Source organism: Apteryx mantelli, chromosome 19 (assembly GCF_036417845.1).
Source record: "Apteryx mantelli isolate bAptMan1 chromosome 19, bAptMan1.hap1, whole genome shotgun sequence".
In the NCBI taxonomy this organism is placed as follows: Eukaryota; Metazoa; Chordata; class Aves; order Apterygiformes; family Apterygidae; genus Apteryx; species Apteryx mantelli.
Window position 1 is genome coordinate 17,726,932 of NC_089996.1, and position 18,586 is coordinate 17,745,517.

At 48.4% G+C, this 18,586-nt stretch overlaps 3 protein-coding genes across 5 annotated transcripts; 1 reads left to right on the plus strand and 2 right to left on the minus strand.

The window, feature by feature from the left end:
* Positions 1 to 498: 498 nt before the first annotated feature.
* RAC3 (Rac family small GTPase 3) lies at positions 499 to 5,665 on the plus strand. Of its 2 annotated transcripts, XM_067308650.1 has the most exons (6): positions 499 to 586; positions 2,602 to 2,673; positions 2,942 to 3,059; positions 3,706 to 3,768; positions 4,263 to 4,422; positions 4,556 to 5,665. In XM_067308650.1, exons 1-6 carry the CDS (start codon positions 552 to 554, stop codon positions 4,684 to 4,686), a joined length of 579 nt encoding a protein of 192 aa, XP_067164751.1. In that variant the 5' UTR covers positions 499 to 551; the 3' UTR covers positions 4,687 to 5,665. The 2 variants fall into 2 exon arrangements, with proteins under 2 accessions (XP_067164751.1, XP_067164752.1); XM_067308651.1 differs by lacking the exon at positions 2,602 to 2,673.
* Positions 5,232 to 9,351, minus strand: DCXR (dicarbonyl and L-xylulose reductase). The gene is made up of 8 exons (XM_067308649.1): positions 9,256 to 9,351; positions 9,088 to 9,185; positions 8,642 to 8,796; positions 7,331 to 7,373; positions 6,922 to 7,021; positions 6,694 to 6,758; positions 6,470 to 6,587; positions 5,232 to 5,958 (listed from the first exon to the last, which is right to left on the minus strand). The coding sequence occupies exons 1-8, from the start codon at positions 9,311 to 9,313 to the stop codon at positions 5,855 to 5,857; spliced, it is 741 nt and encodes a 246-aa protein (XP_067164750.1). The 5' UTR covers positions 9,314 to 9,351; the 3' UTR covers positions 5,232 to 5,854.
* A 1,010-nt stretch (positions 9,352 to 10,361) lies between these two features.
* Positions 10,362 to 18,499, minus strand: RFNG (RFNG O-fucosylpeptide 3-beta-N-acetylglucosaminyltransferase). 2 transcript variants are annotated; one of them, XM_067308306.1, is made up of 8 exons: positions 18,101 to 18,499; positions 17,185 to 17,233; positions 16,612 to 16,714; positions 16,084 to 16,237; positions 15,003 to 15,088; positions 14,747 to 14,912; positions 13,264 to 13,349; positions 10,362 to 10,413 (listed from the first exon to the last, which is right to left on the minus strand). In XM_067308306.1, exons 1-8 carry the CDS (start codon positions 18,497 to 18,499, stop codon positions 10,407 to 10,409), a joined length of 1,050 nt encoding a protein of 349 aa, XP_067164407.1. In that variant the 3' UTR covers positions 10,362 to 10,406. The 2 variants fall into 2 exon arrangements, with proteins under 2 accessions (XP_067164407.1, XP_013801236.2); XM_013945782.2 differs by lacking the exon at positions 10,362 to 10,413 and adding an exon at positions 10,450 to 13,035.
* Between the last annotated feature and the right edge of the window lie 87 nt (positions 18,500 to 18,586).

Genomic DNA, 18,586 nt, shown 5'->3' on the forward strand with positions numbered 1-18,586 from the left:
GCAGTGTGGTGCATGATGCAAGCTGAAATGCAACCAGAGTTTAAATCTTCTTCACCCTGGAGGGAAGTGGTCATATGGTGTGTGGACCACCTCTTCAAGTTTCTAAGCAGCACCTGTTGTTCTCTTTCAAAAGGCAGCATACAAGTAACTTGCCGTTCACCCATGGTTTGTTCCTCAGCTGCTAGGAGGAGGAAGCAATGGCTGGAGCACTGAAGGATTTGGAGGGAATGATGCAGATGGGGCAGGATAAGACTGGTCTATGTGAGCACTCTGCGTTTCTCTTTCAAAGCCCTTGGCAAACTGGTCCGACGCTTCTTGTCGAGCCGCTGGCACATGCCACGAGGGCTGCGGGTAGCCGAGGGGCGGCCGGGCCGGGCCGAGCGCCACCCCCCTTCCCCCGGGCGGAGCAGCCCTCGGCGGGGGCGGGGCTGCGCTGCGCTGCGGGCCCCGCCCCCGCCGCAGGGCTCGGCTCGGCTCGGCCCCGCCCCGCCCCGCCCGGCGCCGGGTCCGTCACTGCGGCGGAGTCGCGGAGGCGCCGCCATCGCGTGCAGATGCAGGCGATCAAGTGTGTGGTGGTGGGCGACGGGTGAGTGCGGCGGCGGCGCGGACAAAGGCGGCGCGGCCTCGCCTCCCGGCGGCGCTGAGGGCGGCAGGGCCCGGCGCGGCCCCGCTCCGCCCCGCGGCCCGGCGCGGCCGAGCGGCCCCGCGGCGGGGAGGCGCGGCCCCGGGCGCGGCCTGCGGCGGGCGGGCGGGCCTGGCCGGAGCGCGGCGGCGAGGCGGGCTCTCGGCGGGCCGGGGCCGCCCTCTCCTCCGGGGCGCGAGGCACGAGGCGGCCCGGCGGCGGGCCCAGCGCTCCGGGGCCGCCGGCAGCGGGGCGGCGAGGCCAGGCCAGGCCAGGCCCAGCGGCGCCGGCCCCGGCGCTCCCCCGGCCGGCGGGAACATCAGGTCTCACTGAGCGCGCCCCGTCCCCTCTTTAGTTTAGGAACTCGGTCTTCAGCCCTTAACACAAGTGAGTTTAAAGTCAAATGGTGTAGTGTGTAGAAAACAAATACCTTCTTTTCTGTGGTTTTAAATGTTCCCTTATTTCTCATCATACAAGGATGATTTGTCACAGTGACCTCACTAAAAATCATGATGTTCACAGGCTTCTCTCAAATCTCCTTTTATTGTCTGTGTCCCGAGGTGAAGTATGTTGCTGTTTCTGACCTGACCATGTGCCTCTTGTCATCCTTCTTGCTGTTTTCTCTAGGCTTTTTCTACATGATTCTTTCTGAGAGCACATCTGTGTTCAGGATGCGGGCATGCAGTAGATTTATTGTGCTTAGTAACTTTTCCTAGCTTGTCCTGTACATACTTCCTAATATTTCCTAATATTCTGTTTGCTTTTCCAATCACCATAGCAAGGACTTCAGCTGAAGGTTTGCATACAGATGTCCTAGTTTAAGACCAAATTAGCAGTGCAGAGACTAAATGAACTCAGCTACCAAAATGCTTTAATCACAGATACATGCAACTTTTATGATTTACACGACTTCCCTGTTCTGTGGGAGAGAGGATATGGTGCAGGAGAAAAGTTGGGCAGATCAGCATAGTGGTTCCTTACACAACTGCCCTTTTCCATAGGAGAGGATATACAATCCAGGGGAAAATACGGATGAATTAGTGCAGTGGTTCCAGCTGTGCTATGTGTAGTCCTGCTGCAGGACCATGGGGTGCCCTGGGGTTTCTGCCCATGTTATTTCAGTTACAGAACTGGGTAGAGAATACCTGATTCTCAGCTGGCCCATTCAGATTCACTCAAGCACCTAACAGCCAGCTGTCCCTGTTGCTGATGCTCACAGTCTGCTCCTCTGGAAAGTTCTCCACAGTTCACAACTTTCACAGTGATAGTTTTTTTATACTCATGGTACTCCTCTATTCTTATAACTAAGCTGCTCCCTTATCCTATAGGGTTAACTAAAGTTCATATGCTAACTCTGTTGTCAGCCAGGTCCAGCCCATGCCAGCTGCCACCACTGGGTGCACCAATCCCACCTACGTTCAGCAAATCCTGGGCTGATATTTTTGGTGATCTACACTGATGCCAAAATCTCTCTCCAAAGTGATAGTACTCAATTTAAAGTTCGTTTTTGTTTATGTGTACCTGTTTTTTCCCTTTGTGTTTATTGTCATTGAATTCCTATATCTGAGGAGCTTGCATAATGCTGAGTTATTGCTAATTTTTTTACCTCACTGTTTACCTATTTTGCTAGATTATTTTGGATGTGTTGAGCAACAGCGAGCCCAGCACAGAACCCTGATTTATTCCCCCTCTTTTGGTTCCTGGAACAAATATGTTTTGCCTAGTTCTTTGCTGAGGCTGAAGGAGTGGGGAAAGGAAGTGGAAGAGAACAGGGTCAGGTGTGTGCTCAGGCAAGGTGCATATGGTGAGTTCAGGCCTTATCCCTGACAGATAGAGAATTCTAGCCTGCTACAGATCTGTTTCCTCGCACATTAACTTTTTGCCTAAACCCTTTTTGGGGTAAGGGAAAGAGTAAGTTTTCCTGCCTCATTGCTTCCTGCTGTACCCTTCTTTATGCTTGTCACTCTCATCCTCTGCAGAGCTGTAGGGAAGACCTGCTTGCTGATCAGTTACACCACGAATGCCTTTCCTGGAGAATACATCCCCACTGTGTGAGTAGTGGCCCTGGGCTTAAGTCACTCTTTGCTCAGTATGCATATGTGTGTAAAAGTTGACTTTGTAGGTGGAGAGAAGGCTATGAACTGCACATGTGAGGACGATGCCATTGGTATGACTGTGTGTGTGTGGAGGGCAGGGCACCCCCCCCACTGGAACTGTATTCCACAGTGTCCCCTCCTGATTCACCACCCCCATGGATTTCATATAAGTCACATGTGGGTCATAACAGGATTTTCACTGATGAGGATTCTTTGTTGGCAGGTTTGATAACTATTCTGCCAATGTCATGGTAGATGGAAAGCCAGTGAACCTAGGTCTCTGGGATACAGCAGGACAAGAGGACTATGACCGACTGCGGCCTCTTTCTTATCCACAGACGGTGAGTGCTGGGCTTGGACTGACTTGTAACTGTTCCCTGTTGGGGACAGGGCAGCTCCCAAGGACAGCCAGATTGTAAGCAGGCTTCTTTCCTTTAAGGAAAGTCTAAGTTTCTGCAGCTGCAGCCAAAATTCTGATTGTTTAAGGAGGATCACAGCTGAAATTCTCCCAGCAGATCATCCCATTCTAGTCCCTACATTGTAATGGTGTTTGAACAGTGACACATGCCATTGGCAGGGTCTGGTGCAAGGAATGTAGTGGGGCTTCTATGCAGCCAAACAATGTTCTACATTCCCATTTTCTCTCAATGGCACAGCTCACTATTGGGCTGCACTGGTAGTGTTTCCCTGCCTGTAGTGATTGCTGTCCTCACCATTAGGTGTGAAGAGCATACCACAGTTAAGGTATTTGTGGCCACAGGCTCTTAACATGTAGAGCCCAGTATTGTGCATCAAGATGAAGTCATATACCCAAAGTCCATCTCTCCTCTCTGTGAATTATTTTTGTCCCCTTAATGGGGAACAGTTTATTACAACCACGGTCCTCGTTGGTGAGAGGAGGTTGTCCTCTGTAAAGCTCCCTTTCCACCCTCCCTCCATTATCTCTAGCTGTTCCTTTCCACATGACTGACTCTTGTTTCCCCACAGGATGTTTTCTTGATCTGCTTCTCCCTTGTGAGTCCAGCCTCCTTTGAGAATGTCAGAGCCAAGGTAATGTGTTCTCCTGCCAAGGGAAGCAGTAGAAGGGAGGAACCAGTGAAGTCCCATGTCCCACTCAGCATCACACTTACAATGCCATAATCTATAGCACTCATTTTTTGAGAGGGAAGTTCATAGTCTGTAGGGTTTGAGAAGGGCCTACTTGTATTAATGAGTTCTTTGGCTAAGTCTTTGCCTTTTGGAATCTGAGCCTTAAAGAAGATAAGGGATGGGATGTCCTAGAAGCTAAAATGGAGTTAAGGGAATCAGCGTGTGCTGAGCTGGCTGATACTGTCTGTCATGATTCCCTGTCTCTGTGCCTTCATTATTACATCTACACCAGTCTCTTTTCACAGAGCATATTCAGAACTGTAGGCAGAAGTATCCTGTTCAAGTGTTGCCAGCATGACAGATATTACTAAAAACCTTGCTCCTAATAGTAAAAGCATCTGTGTGGCTGCATCTCCTCCCATAGCTACTGTTCTCATCTGGCCTCTCTGTTTCAGTGGTACCCTGAGGTCCGACACCATTGCCCAAATACACCTATCATTCTGGTGGGCACCAAGCTGGACTTAAGGGATGATAAGGACACCATTGAAAGGCTACGTGATAAGAAACTGGCCCCTATCACCTACCCCCAAGGTTTGGCCATGGCTCGGGAGATTGGTGAGTCAAATGTGCTGGCAAATCCCTAGGGGGTTGAGGGTTTTTTGTTTATTTGTTTGTTTTTTTGACTGGGTGAGGGACATTATTACCTGGTAGGACTGGAGTGGTTGAGCTGGAGCTCTCTTTCCCCTAGGGTCGGTAAAGTACCTCGAGTGCTCTGCCTTGACGCAGCGGGGCTTGAAGACGGTGTTTGATGAAGCCATCCGGGCTGTGCTCTGCCCACCGCCTGTGAAGAAGCCTGGCAAAAAGTGCACCGTGTTCTGAGGGCTGTGGCCTAGGTGCTGGCTCAGCATGTTGCTGTCCTCTGACAGATTGCGTATTAGCTGAGTGTTTCTGGAGGGGGCTGGGATGTGTAGGGCCCTTCATCATGTACGAAGTCAGTGTTTTTTAAATGTCTCTTTGATTTAACGTCAGTGTTGATGTGAAGGGGCAGTGGGGGCAGGAGACTAGCTGGGGGGCTGTGGAGCCCTCAGGGGAGGTACAGTGGGGAAGGCAAGGTAGCTCCTTGGGGCAACAGGCTGTTGTGACTCTCCTGAACTCCAAGCTGAAAGAGCTGAGACATCCATCCTGTGTTGGAAACACCTGTTTTATACCTGCAGGGTGAAACAGGTGGTGAAGATCCTTGTGGGAGTGGGGAAGAAGCTGATATAAATGGTGTTGAATGACAAGAGCAGCTAGGAGAGTAGTAGGGTCTCCTTGCCCAGCCTGCTGTGGCTAATAAATCGGTGCTCAAGCAGATATGTGCCTGAGACTGTTACAGGAATCAAAAACAGCTCTTGAAGGGGTCAAAAATAAATGAGATGCAAAGCTGAAGAACTAATCATTAGGTGCTTTATTGGGTACTAACCAAACTCAGTGAGTGAAACAGCCCTGTGCAGTCGATGTATTTGCCTTTTAATGTGCGCACACCATAGGACAGCGTGGTGCTGCTCCCTCCTCATCAGTCTTTAGCAGGGCCTCCCCCCCACAATCCAGTCTCTGCAGAGCAGGGCTGCGGTTGTTGCCTCTGTTTTGTTTTTTTCTACTAAAGACAGTGAAGGAAGCAATGAGGAGTCTGCTAGCTTCTCCCTTCCCTTCCCACTGAAAGTGAAGGTGGACTCTATGGATTTGGATGGAACAGGGAGAGCTTCCAAAGGGTTGTGGGGGGAGAGGGTTGGAACAAAGACAGGTCCAGTTTCTAATCATCATGTAGAGTGAAAAGATAAAACCTTATTTGGTGCAATAAACATTCTCCATGACGGCGTATGTGAGCTTTATTATATAGAAGCCTCCTAAGGGTAATTTTCTGCCTCACTTCTCATACAGGTTCCAGCCCTGCTGCCCCTCTTCTCCTGCAACATGGGGTCTGTGCCACTTACTGTTTTCCATCCAGTTTACATCTATGCAGTATTAGTATGAAAATTAAGGCCAGGTGTGAAATGCAGGTGTCATCTTAGGAGACAAGAAATCCCCCATCAACCATCAATGAGCTGCCAGTTGTCATAGCACTCTTGTCACTGAGCAGGAAGAGAATGCTGTTCACGACATCATCCACCTCTGGAATCAAACAGACAACATCTGATGCACCCCTGAAATGGTACTAGAAAGAGAAAGCATCCCAAAAGGTATGTTTTGGCCTCTAAATGTAATTGAAGCAGGGAAGAATCTCTGCCTCCTGGCTGTACTTGGTTTGATACACAGGGCAGCCCGGATGAGAGCTGGGTAGCCTGAATAAGAGCTGGACATCCAAAAGTCCTTGTTGCAATCACATGATAGATACTTAGTTCACAGCAAGCACCTACGCACTTTCCCCCTGCCACTCAATCATATTTATGAATAGTAGAGTAAGTGCATTCCACTTGTCCTAAACTGAGAGGGTTCTAGAAGAGGAGAGATAGGTTGTCTTGCCTGTTCACATTAAGTGATTCATGAATTCAACTACAGCCACTCAACAGAGTTGTGACTTTGCCCGCAAAATAAGCAAGTTACCTCTGGTTGTGATGTCAATTAGGGGGAAAGCTTGGCTATGACAAAGAGCCGAGCCTGGTAACAAATCTATACCACTGACCTGCAAACTTTCCCAGCGGAATCCGATTAATCATGGCAGCAGATTTCTGAGGGTCACTCCAGTTAATTCTCCCCATGTCAGTCATAACCACTGTGGGGTTCACAGTGTTCACCCTAATCTGAGACCAAGAACAACAAACACACCATGTAACCAGACTGCTCTGAGAGGAACTACTCGTGCTTGTTCAGCTTCCACACTGTTCTTTCTCTCAGAAAGAATCCTACCTTGTGGGGTCCCAGCTCCATTGCCATTACCTTGCTCAGCATATCCAAAGCACTTTTTGTAGAACCTTCAATAGAAAGGAAAAACAAGAGGCATTTAAGTGTATAGCACTTGATCTGGATCACACAGATATTTCACTCTGCCCAGAATTGGCAGCCAGCACCTGGGTGGCTGTGAGTCTCCAGCTAGTCAAAGATAAGAGAGGCAGTGTTAAAGCTACACACACTTACAGTAGACGGCATGATCCCGCAGAGCACGCTGAGATGCCTGGCTAGAGACGTTTACAATTGCACCTGGCACCCCTTGTGCAATCATCTGCCGAGCAACAATCTGGAAACAAAGGGATGCCAGAATCAGAGAGGGAGAAATCACCCTTCTGTTCAGTGGGAATCTTCCTGGGATATTACAGTAGACAAGAAAGCCAAAAATATCAAGAGGAAATAAGTCTTAGAGGCCTCACACTTTCTAAAATGAGAGAGAGAGACAAAGCAAGAGAGTGAAGGGACAATATGCACAAATTGTCAGGTTTAACTTTGGGTTACAGTCCCTTTTGCCTCCAGTAGAGACTTATGTCCACTCTGCCAAACAACTTAGTCACTGTTGCTCACTGAGATAACTGTAGTCATAATTCCTCCTCACCTGGGAAACATGAAGCACAGACCGAAGATTCACATCAAGAGACCTACAAATAAATCAAATCAAAAAGTTACAAAGCAGTTGCAGCCCAGGCCAGAGAGGAATTGTTTTTGGGAGGCGAGAGAGGACAAGTGCTGCTAGAACCTTGGAAACACTGGGTGAAACTCTAGAACATAGATAGAAATGCCAGGCTGACTGGCTAGTAAGACTGATTACACTCACTTTCAGCAATAACCAGTCATCACAAGTAAGCTATTTAGTGACCTCTTCCCCTGTGCAGAGGGAAAGGTGCAGTCTGCTTCTTCACATTATTTCTAGCAGGACTGTGTTCTTTGGCAGACTGATCTAGTACCTTCATTAAAGTTTAAACAGAGAGGCCTGGGCCTGAGCCAGTGTCTCCTCTTAGGCTAATCAAACCTTCACAAGGCTTTAAAGCAACAAATAAATCTGCTATATGATGTGTAGAAACAGCATTTCTTGTATTTGCCATATAAGCCTTCCTTAGTCAGGTTGTCACAAGCCCGTTCTACACAATGATCTAAGTAGAACCTGTGCATTTTATAATCTAGCTACAAATCAATCAATTCTTTAATATAGCCACACATTTGCCATTTTTAATGAAGGGACAAAGCATGATCCATCTTCTCAGATTCACCATATCCCGTAGCATAAAGCTCACACCCAACTGGGGCTCTTTTTACAAATGACATTTTGTTTTTGAAGAAAATAATTTTTAATTTTCCACACTGTCTTATACTCCTTTACCTAGCTTTGTCTTCTCTAGCTGAATTGTGTTATCAACAATTGTGTTTCAATATAGGAGGGACTGGGTCAGCGCTAGCCTGGGAGATCTGGGTAAATAGCTTAGTTAACAGCAAAAGGCACTCTTCTCTTCCAGCCAGGTTGGCTAGAGGGGCCTTGCAGTGTAAGAGGTGAAGCTGCAAGGTTCTGGCTACTCAGTAACAGCATGAAATAGGCTCAGTGCTTCACTTAGCTCTTTCTGATGTTTAAAAACAGGGTAAAAGGTGATTACTTGAAGTATAGTAAAGAAAAGCAGTCAAAACCAGTAACAATAAACCACTGAGAAAGTGAATATTAAAGGCAATCCAGAAGTGTGTGTGAGAGAGACACTGGTGCCTACTCACCAGGTACTTTCCTTCATAACAGATACCAATTTCTGGAAAGCTTTGTCACAAATTTTGTGTGTGTTCACTGTTTTGCTAAAGATCAGCACAGAACACCTCTCCGCCACTGGTGCAAGGCGGAGCAGAGGCCAGGGGCACCACTCCGGCCGTGCGGGACGGCGGCACTCACCGGTCCAGGGCCTCGCGGGTCACCTCCAGGAAGGGCTGCAGCAGTGCAACGGCCGCGTTGTTCACCAGCAGCTCGAAGGGCCCCGCCGTGCGCAGCGCCGCCTCCGTGGCCTCCCAGTCGGCCAGGTCCAGGCACAGGGGCTCGATGCCGGGACACTGCGGCAAGGGTGGTCTCAGCGGGACCGGGGGGGGGGGGGGGGGGGACGGGGATGGGGGCTGCCCCGGACCATCACTGTCCCGGGGGGGGGGGGGAAGGGCTGTGTCTGGGAACAGGATTAGCCGGGGGGGGGGAGGGCCTGTCCCGGGGGCGGCGCATTCCAGGCCCGGGACCGTCCGGGGGGGGGGGAGGGCAGAGGGTGTCCCGCGCCGGGACCGTCCGGGGGGGGGGGGGCCCAGAGGGTGTCCCGCGCCGGGACCGTCCGGGGGGTCCCGGGCGCCGGCCGGTACCTCCTGCGCCAGGCTCTCCAGGTCGGCCGCAGTGCGGCTCAGCGCGGTCACGCGGGCCCCGGCCCTGCTCAGCGCCGCGGCCACGGCGCGCCCGATCCCTGCGGGGAGACGGCGTCAGCCCCGGCCCGGCCCCCGACCCGGCCCCCGAACCCGGCCCGGCCCGGTCACCTTTGCCGGCCCCAGTCACCAGGGCCCGGCGGCCGCGGAAGCCGAGCTGCGGCTCCATGCTGCGGGCGGGCTGCGGCCTGGGCGTGCCCGGGGCCGGGGCGGCGCCGGGGCCTGGCAGCGCCGGGGCGGGGGCGGCTCTGGGGCCCGGGGCGGCGGGATCTGACCCCCGGCGTCCCCCGGCCCGCCGCCGCTCCCGGCCCGCCGAGGGGGGGGTGTGGAGCGGGCCCGGCCGGGGGGGGGGGGGGGGGAAGCGGCCCGCGCCCTGGGAACGGCCGAGCCTGCAGCACCCGGGTCCGGCGGAGCCACCACCCCGCGACGGGCCCGGCGGGTCCGAGCCGCCCGCGAGAAGGGCAGAGCCGGGCCCGGTCGCTGCAGCCCCATCCCCAGAGAGGGGGGGTGCCCCCGCCGAGGCCACCTCCGGGCTCCCCTACCAGGAGACAGGCACCCAGAGCTCACTTTTTTGGCTCTGGTTCTCGCTAAAGCACCATAGTGAGAGGCCACAGAAAAAACAGGCTTTTTATGAGACAGTGCAAGGATCTGCTTCACCTCATAACTGGAAGTTGCTGATGAAGTTTGTGAACTGCCCTGGACTAATCATCAATGCCTAGGAAATCAGCTGCACAGATGCAGGATCCACGTGCCTGAGGTATTAGGCACACAGGATTTCTCATGCAGCACCCCTGTGACAACAGCAGCGTGCTCCAAGGTACAACAGAAGCAAACAGACTAGAAATAGTTAAGCAGTCAAAAATGATAAGCTACTGCATCATAACTTAGTTCTGATGATAGTGAGGGAGGCAGCTCCAGCTTTCCCCTGCTTTGCAGTGCTGGCACTGTGCAGCAGTGGAGCACCAAGGACAATTATGCAGCCTATTAACATGCTTCAGTGATAGATGCAGAGGTCTGCTTGTAATACTGCATGATTCAGCTATTGCTTTCTGAGGACTCTCAGAGCTGCTGTGGCATGTTTAGTATGTGCTGAGATAGATTTACAACAGTTAGTTAATTTATTCCTTATTCCACTTATTTTACTTTACTCTGGTATCATCATCAGCTGCAAGGCTTCTTCTCACCCATATTCCTTCTTAAGCACACCCAAGTATACTTGGCACAAAGTCTGACAGAGGCTTCCATTTTCTGCAGTACAGGTCTTATTGTCTGTTTATGGTAAAGAAACACAACAGAAAACACAGCTTTTCACATATGTAAATATTTATTGTATAGAATCATTTTGTGTATGAGACATTAGTTTAATTGAAAAGCTCCATCCTGATATATCCATAAAGCCTACTGTATTGTCAACACTTCGAAGTCTTAAAAGAAGCTTGAACACATTGAACAGCTCTGTATTGCCATGCCAAAGAACGTGGTCCCTTTTCAGCTTAATAAACACCCTATGAGCATTAGGTATGCCAAACAGGCAACATACTAAATTTAAGATGATTAGTGAATACACAGTGTGAAACTTCTACAATTCAGTTTTGCTGCCATCAGTATGAAGTGGTGTTGGTTTTGAACTGCAGTTTGCAGCAATGATTACTACTTGTTCCACACTGTCTGCAGTATCTGACAAGAAGCTGCTCTCAGTGGAAGAGGAACTCCAACAGAAAAGAGTTCAAAATTTATGTCTGGGGATAAACTTAAGAGCTCATGAAGCTTTACAGCTTTCTGCTGTAGGAGGTTGAAAACAAGAACCTAACAAATGTTTTAAAAAGCAGTGGTATTTATATGGATACCAGGAATCTCCACAGCTATTAATGACAAATTATAAAACCACAGGACACCTCAGTTCTAGTGAGCAGACCTAATGGAGAGGTAGAACATCCCACAGGCAGAACATCCCATAGCCAACTATTCCGCAAGTCCTACTCTATCCTCTGTAACAGACTGTCAGTGTTACGCATGTACCTGTTATGAAATAGTCACTGTGCTAGCTGGACTCTGACATTGGAATAAGTGCTGCAGTGAATCAGATCATTCTCATGGTCAAAGAACAGTATTTGCACTGCCTTGCTAGGGATGAAGGAGAGAAGAAATTTAAGAGTTGGTTCCAGGATTGTAGCAAGTAGGAGTCTGTTTACTCCTCAGTGGAATTAACTAAAACCACACAGGGAGGAGAATGTGCCCAGTTAAATGCTAAAAGGTTCATGTTAACATGGGTAAAAATACTGAGTGCAGGGAACAGTATCTTCTAGAAAGCTGACACCTCTGCTAAGCTTCACACCTGAATACACTGCAGGTGTGTACCTATATTATTCCACTTTTCAAGTGGCAGGAAGTTAAGCAACTAGCTGAAGCCCACAGTACAGCTAGGCACAGCAGTTTAGAAACCCAAAACCTGCTAGGTTGACATTTTAGCTGTGCAACCTGGAACTGTGATTAACAATATCATTCTGTTGTTCTTCCCTTAATTTTGCCTCAGACCTTAAGGCTAGTAACCAGCAAGTATTTTGTGAAAAGTCTGTGAGAATAAACAGTGGTTTAGCAAAACTAACTTAATGTGGTTCTTCACCATGTCAGGTAGGGAGTGCACATGGCCAAGTTCAAGCTAACAGAAATGTAAACATATGGAGCCCCCTTTCTTTCCACTTTCAAAACTTACTTTATTTAAAAAAGCAGCAGCAGCATTGAACTTCTGCTTTTGTGCAACTGTGCAGTCTTTTATTGATTGCATGAAGTATTTATTGAAACATTAAAATGTAGAGTAAAAGTAAACACAGACCTAGACCTCAAAAGATTCACTTAAGAAGCTGAAGTGGGGGAACCACAGTCATACAATTAGAGGTCCTCAAATCACACATCATTAAAAATTTCCTCGGGGCATTACAGCTATCTAGCGTTCCTCTTCCTTCACAGACAGCAAAGGATACAGCAGGACTTCAAAAACAGAGTGTTTAATCAACCAATGAGCATGCTCTAGCTCAGATAACCTGCTGTGGGCAAAGCAGAAGAAACGATTACCATCTAGTCTGACAAATATTTCTTCAGTATCAAATATCAAGGGAATAGTCTAAGCCACCTTTGGACCTGGCAGACCACCATCATAATCAACAGCCACTACCATTCACCTGGTAAGAGAGCCAAGTCTGACATCACCTCCATGGGAGGTACATTCACGGACTACTGGGGAGAACATGCACTGTAAGCAATTCCTATGTGGTCCTGAGCCAGCTTACCCCTACACAGGGTTTCTCCACAGCAAAGGCTTTCAGCCTTGTTTACCCCAGCAATTCTAGGATTCCTGGTGTTTACAAACAGACCCTGTTCTGGCCCACAGGCAGAGACAATTTAATATGTCAGGCCACAGAAGCTCTTAAATAATTCTGTTCCCAAGAAAGACAAGTGAAAACTCTTCCCCTACACCTCTCGTCACCATGGGGACTACAGTCTGCTACAGCACTCCAGCTTTAAGACAACTGCCTCTAAAAGCCCATAACAGTAACAATGCTGCACAGATTCACATGATAGACACAGGGACCAAAGAGCAAGGAGTAGAAAACTTTTTTCTTCTGGAATGTCCCAGGCAGCAGGTGAACAAACCACACCTTTTTGCCATAATTATCTGATCAAAGTCTTGCTTTTGTAAATACAGTCTGTCTCCCTCCTTTGTAGGTATTTCTGTTTGTCTTCCTCCCAGAAAAAAAAAAAAATTCATCACAACTGCTGTCTTAAGCAAAGTAGGTAAGATACAAGTGCCAACAATTGGTCAAAGATTAAGATATCTTCTTAGTGGGGCACCAAATAGTGTCAGGATAGAGAAGACAGTGGACAGATTTAAATCTGTGAAGAAAAAAAAAAGAAACAATATGAGATTGGAATTCTCCAGACTAGGAACATATTAGCATTGAACGTGCAGCTGTAATAGAGCTGAGAAAGTGGTTCTACCTGTCTTTGGCACACTGATAAGAGCTAGCATGAGAAAATAACCCCCATCAGTGGATTTGATCATCTTGCAGTTGATAAACATAAACAGGGCAGGGAGATCTTGTTCTGGAAGCAGACACTCACCGGGTTGGATCTTGCTGCAGGCCAAACACTCCTCCCACGCTCACAACATTGTGTTTGTTCTCAGGGTCCCCATAACTTAGGGTTACCTGGAAAGGCAAATATTCAGAAACTGTAACACAAACAGAATAACTGAGTGGGGGGAAGGCAGGATTATTACTGAGGTATGAAGAAAGACTCCAGAGATCCTGTCTGATCTGAATGGTAGATTACATTTGAAAGATAGTGAGTTTTTTTGACATAAGCAATATTGGCATTGAATGGTAGCTATCAAAGTAAACCACTGCTCATTCAAAGGAGATCTGGGAGAATAAACAGAAGAGCTGAAAGTTGCATTACCCTGAAGGATAAGGGCAGTTACATTTGTAAACTTCACAGTAGCACCAATCCTGCAAGTATCTGTACCTTAACTAAAAAACCCCCATACGTTCATCCTCACCAGACATTGTCCGAAGTCTGCAAGTAGTAGTGTCTTAGCATAGAGGGAAAACAGAAACACTTGGATATTAGGTGGCATGCTAATGACTACCATATGACAAACTTGGCAACAAAATTTAGAACTCTGGAATTCCAATTCAGTGCTATTCTTCCAAAGAAACACTGTATTAAGAAGTCTGCAGGTGCAAGGTATAAGACTTCTGTTTTCTGTCAAATTGTAGAACTCCCAGATTTTGGATTAGCTATTACAGTCTTAGAGAAAAAGCGATCATCGACAAAAAGCGGTATTTGGCCTACAGTAACTTCACTAACATGAGAGAGGTTACATCATGCAGGAATTTGGCCCCAAACGTACATTTCTGCTGCGTAATAAAATTGCCAGGAAAACATAAGCACATAGGGACAATGTCACTCGTTTGTTCACGATGCCAATAAATAACCATCAGACAAAGCTTCTGGATAGCCTTATAGCTCCATCTACTGTTCGTTAGTGAAAAGGTACACGAGCAATTAATAAAAGAAAAGCATGTGATTTTCGCCAAGAACACTGATTAAGTTTCTTGAGAAGCTTATTTTCTTGAGATCTAGACAAGTCATTCTAAATATGATCAAACATTGAACCATATCCTAGTTAGAGGTGGTACATGCTACAGATGCAATACTAATATGGCATGAATTAAGACTGAGGCTTTGTTAGGTACAAGGTACAAGATACAAGTACTTTCTCACATAACAGGCAAACTGTAAATGTTGCCTCTTTCTACACCTGCTGCTACTGTAGCTCATGAAAAATAAAGATTAGCCTACACACAGTTCTCCCTGTCTCCTTCTAAATGTAGCGGAAATGACCAGAGGAAGGGACAGCTATATGACCTAATTGACTAGGAAGGAAGCGTGCTAGTTACCTGAATGAAGGAGTCAGACGGGACACAGCTCTGAGCAACTATGTAGACATCCTTTTTTGCTAAAAGTGCTGTGTCTATAGAGAGCATTCTTTCCAATCAGACTGAGGTATAACATAAGGACAGGACATGAAGCTTAACCCTACCTGTTGCAGCACAGACTCGCCTTGTAGTCTCTGCAGATTTTCCAGATGTGAATGGAACAATGGGCTGTGCAACAGCTTCACCTCCAGTAGCCCTTCAATGATGTAGCCAATAGTGCAGTCATCGGGAAGACGCACTCTTTCTGCGGTACTGATGAAATTACCTAGGCTGTAAGACGGAGTATAGGAGACATGATCAAATACACTTTAAATTGTACCAAACATGTATCAGTGGAGCTCAGCTATGAGCAGTGTTTACCTGGCCCAGGGACTCATCTTCAGGGCAAGACCTCTGCTGATACAGAACCCTGCTCCACCCGTGGCAAACCAGAATTTCACAGTTGTCTTCCAAAGAGCAGCAAGAAAAACACGTACGAGTTACTGATAATCAACTTTTCCCCATTTGGCTGGACAGGGAGGGGAACTACAGTCCCTACAGGATATCAGATACTGCACTTGAATCAGAACAAGACTACATATTAACCCTATTTTTTTAGGTTGCTGAAAGCCCAGCTGGCTGTTCTCTCAAAGGAAACTCCATTCTGGAACTGACACCAGGTGAACTATCAAGTTAACACAACTGATGGAGCAGACATGAAAATGGGAAACTGTAGTCCCACTCCCACCCAGCTCCAGCTGTCCCCTGGTTATTCTAGCCAAGGGTCACAGCCAGCTCATTCTTCCTTAAGAAATCAAAGGCACTCAGTTAGTTGCTTGGCTCCAAGTCCAAGGAGACTATTTTGTTGTGCAGAGTTTTCCCTAACAAGCTGCTTTAGAACTGACTTTCTGGAGAGCAGATTTATCTTTAGGCCTGTCAGTATAGGGGACAGGGTAAGAACTTGTCCTTTAGCTTCTGATTGAGACATGTTTGCTTCCACTTCCTGGAAACCCAGTGACCACTCAGTATTGGAAATGCCTTAAAATGACCAGCATGCCTTTGTCACCCATCTGAGGTTGGTTCAAGATGATACCAATGTGACACTGCTCTAAAAAACAGCAACAAAAAAACCCCACCCCACACTACTAACGGAAAAGAAAGAGTCGAAGCAAGGGAGAGGGGGGCCTCCTCACCTTAGTGTGAGGGAGAGCACAAGCATACATGAGCAAAGAAAGAGAAAGATATTCACCCAGGAGACAACTCTGTTGTACATAAGCAGCACATGTGAGATCAGAGCAAAGGTCCATTTAAGCAAGTAGACTGTCTCTGACAGTGACTAATACCAGATTCATTGCTTGCAGATTAAGTCAGCTGTTTTTATAGGGGATCCTATGAACTGTCAAGGCTTTTAAAAGCTTGAAAGGTCAGGATGTCTCTCAGCCTAATTACAAAGCATGCTTACTGATCCATCACTTTGAACGTGGTCAGCTGCTTCAATGGGGTGGTCCAGACTTGGTCGCCCCACATAAACATCCTGGCTGTGCGAGAAGGCAGATAAGAGACGCAGGAGAGTCCGTGGATTCACATAGTTATCATCATCCACATGGCAAAACCATCTTCAAACAAAAAGAAGAAAGTTACTATGGAGCAGTGTTAAAGAACTGAGTTACAGGTTTAGAGTTGAGTCTTAGTCTTTCAGGCTTGGAGCAGAAAGCATTTCCCACTGTCCTGGATAACAGAGCTTGGAATCTGAAAACACCAACAGATCCTAATTCTGGAAAGAAGCTGAAACAAATAACCCCCTCTAGGTTATCATCCTCATTGCCTTTCAGATGACACTTGTCTCCTGCTGTGCTCCCTTCCTCCCTATGCTTATCACCAGGTTTTAGCTAATGCTACCTTCCTTACTGGAGCAGAGAAGAATCCTGAAGTTTCCTGTGAAGACAGAACTGTAAGAAATAGAACAAACAGAACAATGTATTTCACCTACTTTTGCCCGGATTCTAGGAATTTATCATATTCCACAGACATCTTGCAGCAGAGAGCTTGCCGGGTATGGACAGCAGAGCAGTTGGTGTTGATCATGTGATCCCCTAGGAAATAAAGGTCAGCCTGTCAGGTTTGGGATGCATGTGCAGCCCAAAAAAGACAAAGGACACATTTGGCACTAGAAGTCTACATCCGAAGTGCATATGGTGCACATGTGTAGAGTAGACTATGGGTCAGGCAGGGCTCATGGGTTGTCCATATGGCATGCAACTGCCGAGTACATGAAAATGTGTTTAGAGTGCAGGGCACATAACTAGTACCATGTGACAATTTGCAAAGAAAATGCCTAATATAACTTTTGACCAGATAGACTGAAGCTTATTAACAGGAAGGAAATAGGTGCAAAGGTGAACCTGGTGAACAGCATTCAGGAAGTTCCAGGGATCTTGTCCACAAGGTAAATAAAAACAGCATTTTCTCCTGTGAAAGCTTTCACCTTAACTTCCCTAATTGCTTGCACCGCATGAAATACAGCCTTTTAGGGAACAGCATGCATCTAAGCAACACAGCTCACCTGCTTTTAGGCGTAGTTCCCGATCCTCCCAGTCAGTGAATATAAATGTCTGTGGAAGACAAAAAATAAGGGGGGGGGGGGCGGAGAAGGTGTTTTCCTTTCTGAGGATTTTGAAAGCTAATTTCAACTTTGCTCAGTTCCAAGTCAGAATTATGAGTATTTTATCTCATTAATTTGTTTCATAGAGAGAGGGGAAAAAAAACAGAAACTTTTGCTTTTGCCTTATTTGACAAGATTCTGCCCTGCAAACCAAAACAAAGAAAGCCGTTCCAGCAAAGCATCCAAGATTTTACTCTCCTCATCTCAGGGTACAGATAACTATTTTCCAATTAGGAAAGACAGTGGTTTTGGCAATATATCCCTCTGCAACTTCATCTCCTTTCTCTGGCTAGGAGTCATTCCACAATTATTAAGCAAGTTAGAAGAAAAGAAAGTCAGGATGGAAAGTGTCAGGTGGCAACAGTATCCTGCCCCAACTGCTGGACAGGACCGCATTAATATGCTTAAATGCAATGAAAATCTCAAACAAGGAAACCGATTCTGTGTTTTTTCTATAGAAAACTCAATCACTGAACTATTTTGTCCAAAGTACTGGCTCAGGCTTATCAGCCCCGGAGAACTTCCATTATCACTTACTGTTTTCCTCTCTCATACAAAATTCAGCAAACGGTTTCCAATAGGACCAGTGATCCCAAATAGCAAGAAATTGGTCTACACGAACCAGCAACAACCTCTTTTTTCAGAAATACGTTCAGATTAACTATCTGGATAACCTTGTTTTCCTCAATCGTACAAGGAGAGATGCCTTCAGCGCACGCAGGGAAACGCTCGGCGCAGAAGCCGGGGCCGCGGGGAAGGCGGAGAGGCGAGGAGAGGAGAGGCCCGGCGGCCGCCCCGGCTCCACGGGAGCCCTCACCTGTCCCTTGGCCCGGGAGATCCACGTCTGGAAGAGCAAGTCCAGCCGCGATCTGTGATACTTCCTCGTAGTCTTCACCGCGATGAAGATGTCCTTCAGCTCCAGGCCCTCTCCGGCAAGGCCGCCGGGCGGCCCAAGGCGGCCCCTCCGCGGGGCCGGCGGCGAGCGGGCAAGGCGCCCCCGCCACTGCCCCCCGCGGCGCCCGGCAGCCCCGCCGCCGCCGCCCCGCTGCGCCGCGGCGGGCGGCGGCGCGCTGGGGGCGGCGGCGGGCGGCGGGCGGCGGCGGGGCGCGGCGGGGGGCCGCGCCCGCGGCAGCGGCAGCAGCAGCAGCAGCAGGGCGGCGGCGGTGACGGAGAGCAGCACGCAGGCCCTGCGCAGCCCCAGGCAGGGGCCGCTCATGCTGCAGCCCCGCCGGCCCCCGCCGCGCGGCGCCGCCGCCACATGGCTCCACGGGCGGGCGGGCGGCGGCGCCGGCGGGTGGCCCCC

Bases quoted from the DNA above. Each gene is read 5' to 3' on its own strand.
- RAC3 (XM_067308650.1), top strand. From the start codon at position 552: ATGCAGGCGATCAAGTGTGTGGTGGTGGGCGACGG. The intron at 3,060-3,705 runs GTGAGTGCTGGG...GTTTCCCCACAG, and splicing joins CTCTTTCTTATCCACAGACG to GATGTTTTCTTGATCTGCTT. The intron at 4,423-4,555 runs GTGAGTCAAATG...TCTTTCCCCTAG, and splicing joins GGCCATGGCTCGGGAGATTG to GGTCGGTAAAGTACCTCGAG.
- DCXR (XM_067308649.1), bottom strand. From the start codon at position 9,313: ATGGAGCCGCAGCTCGGCTTCCGCGGCCGCCGGGCCCTGGTGACTGGG. The intron at 9,186-9,255 runs GTGACCGGGCCG...GTCTCCCCGCAG, and splicing joins GGTGACTGGGGCCGGCAAAG to GGATCGGGCGCGCCGTGGCC. The intron at 8,797-9,087 runs GTACCGGCCGGC...CCCTTGCCGCAG, and splicing joins TGGAGAGCCTGGCGCAGGAG to TGTCCCGGCATCGAGCCCCT.
- RFNG (XM_013945782.2), bottom strand. From the start codon at position 18,499: ATGAGCGGCCCCTGCCTGGGGCTGCGCAGGGCCTGCGTGCTGCTCTCC. The intron at 16,715-17,184 runs GTGAGCTGTGTT...TTTATTTCCTAG, and splicing joins GGAACTACGCCTAAAAGCAG to GGGATCACATGATCAACACC. The intron at 16,238-16,611 runs GTAGGTGAAATA...TTTTGTTTGAAG, and splicing joins TTCCTAGAATCCGGGCAAAA to ATGGTTTTGCCATGTGGATG.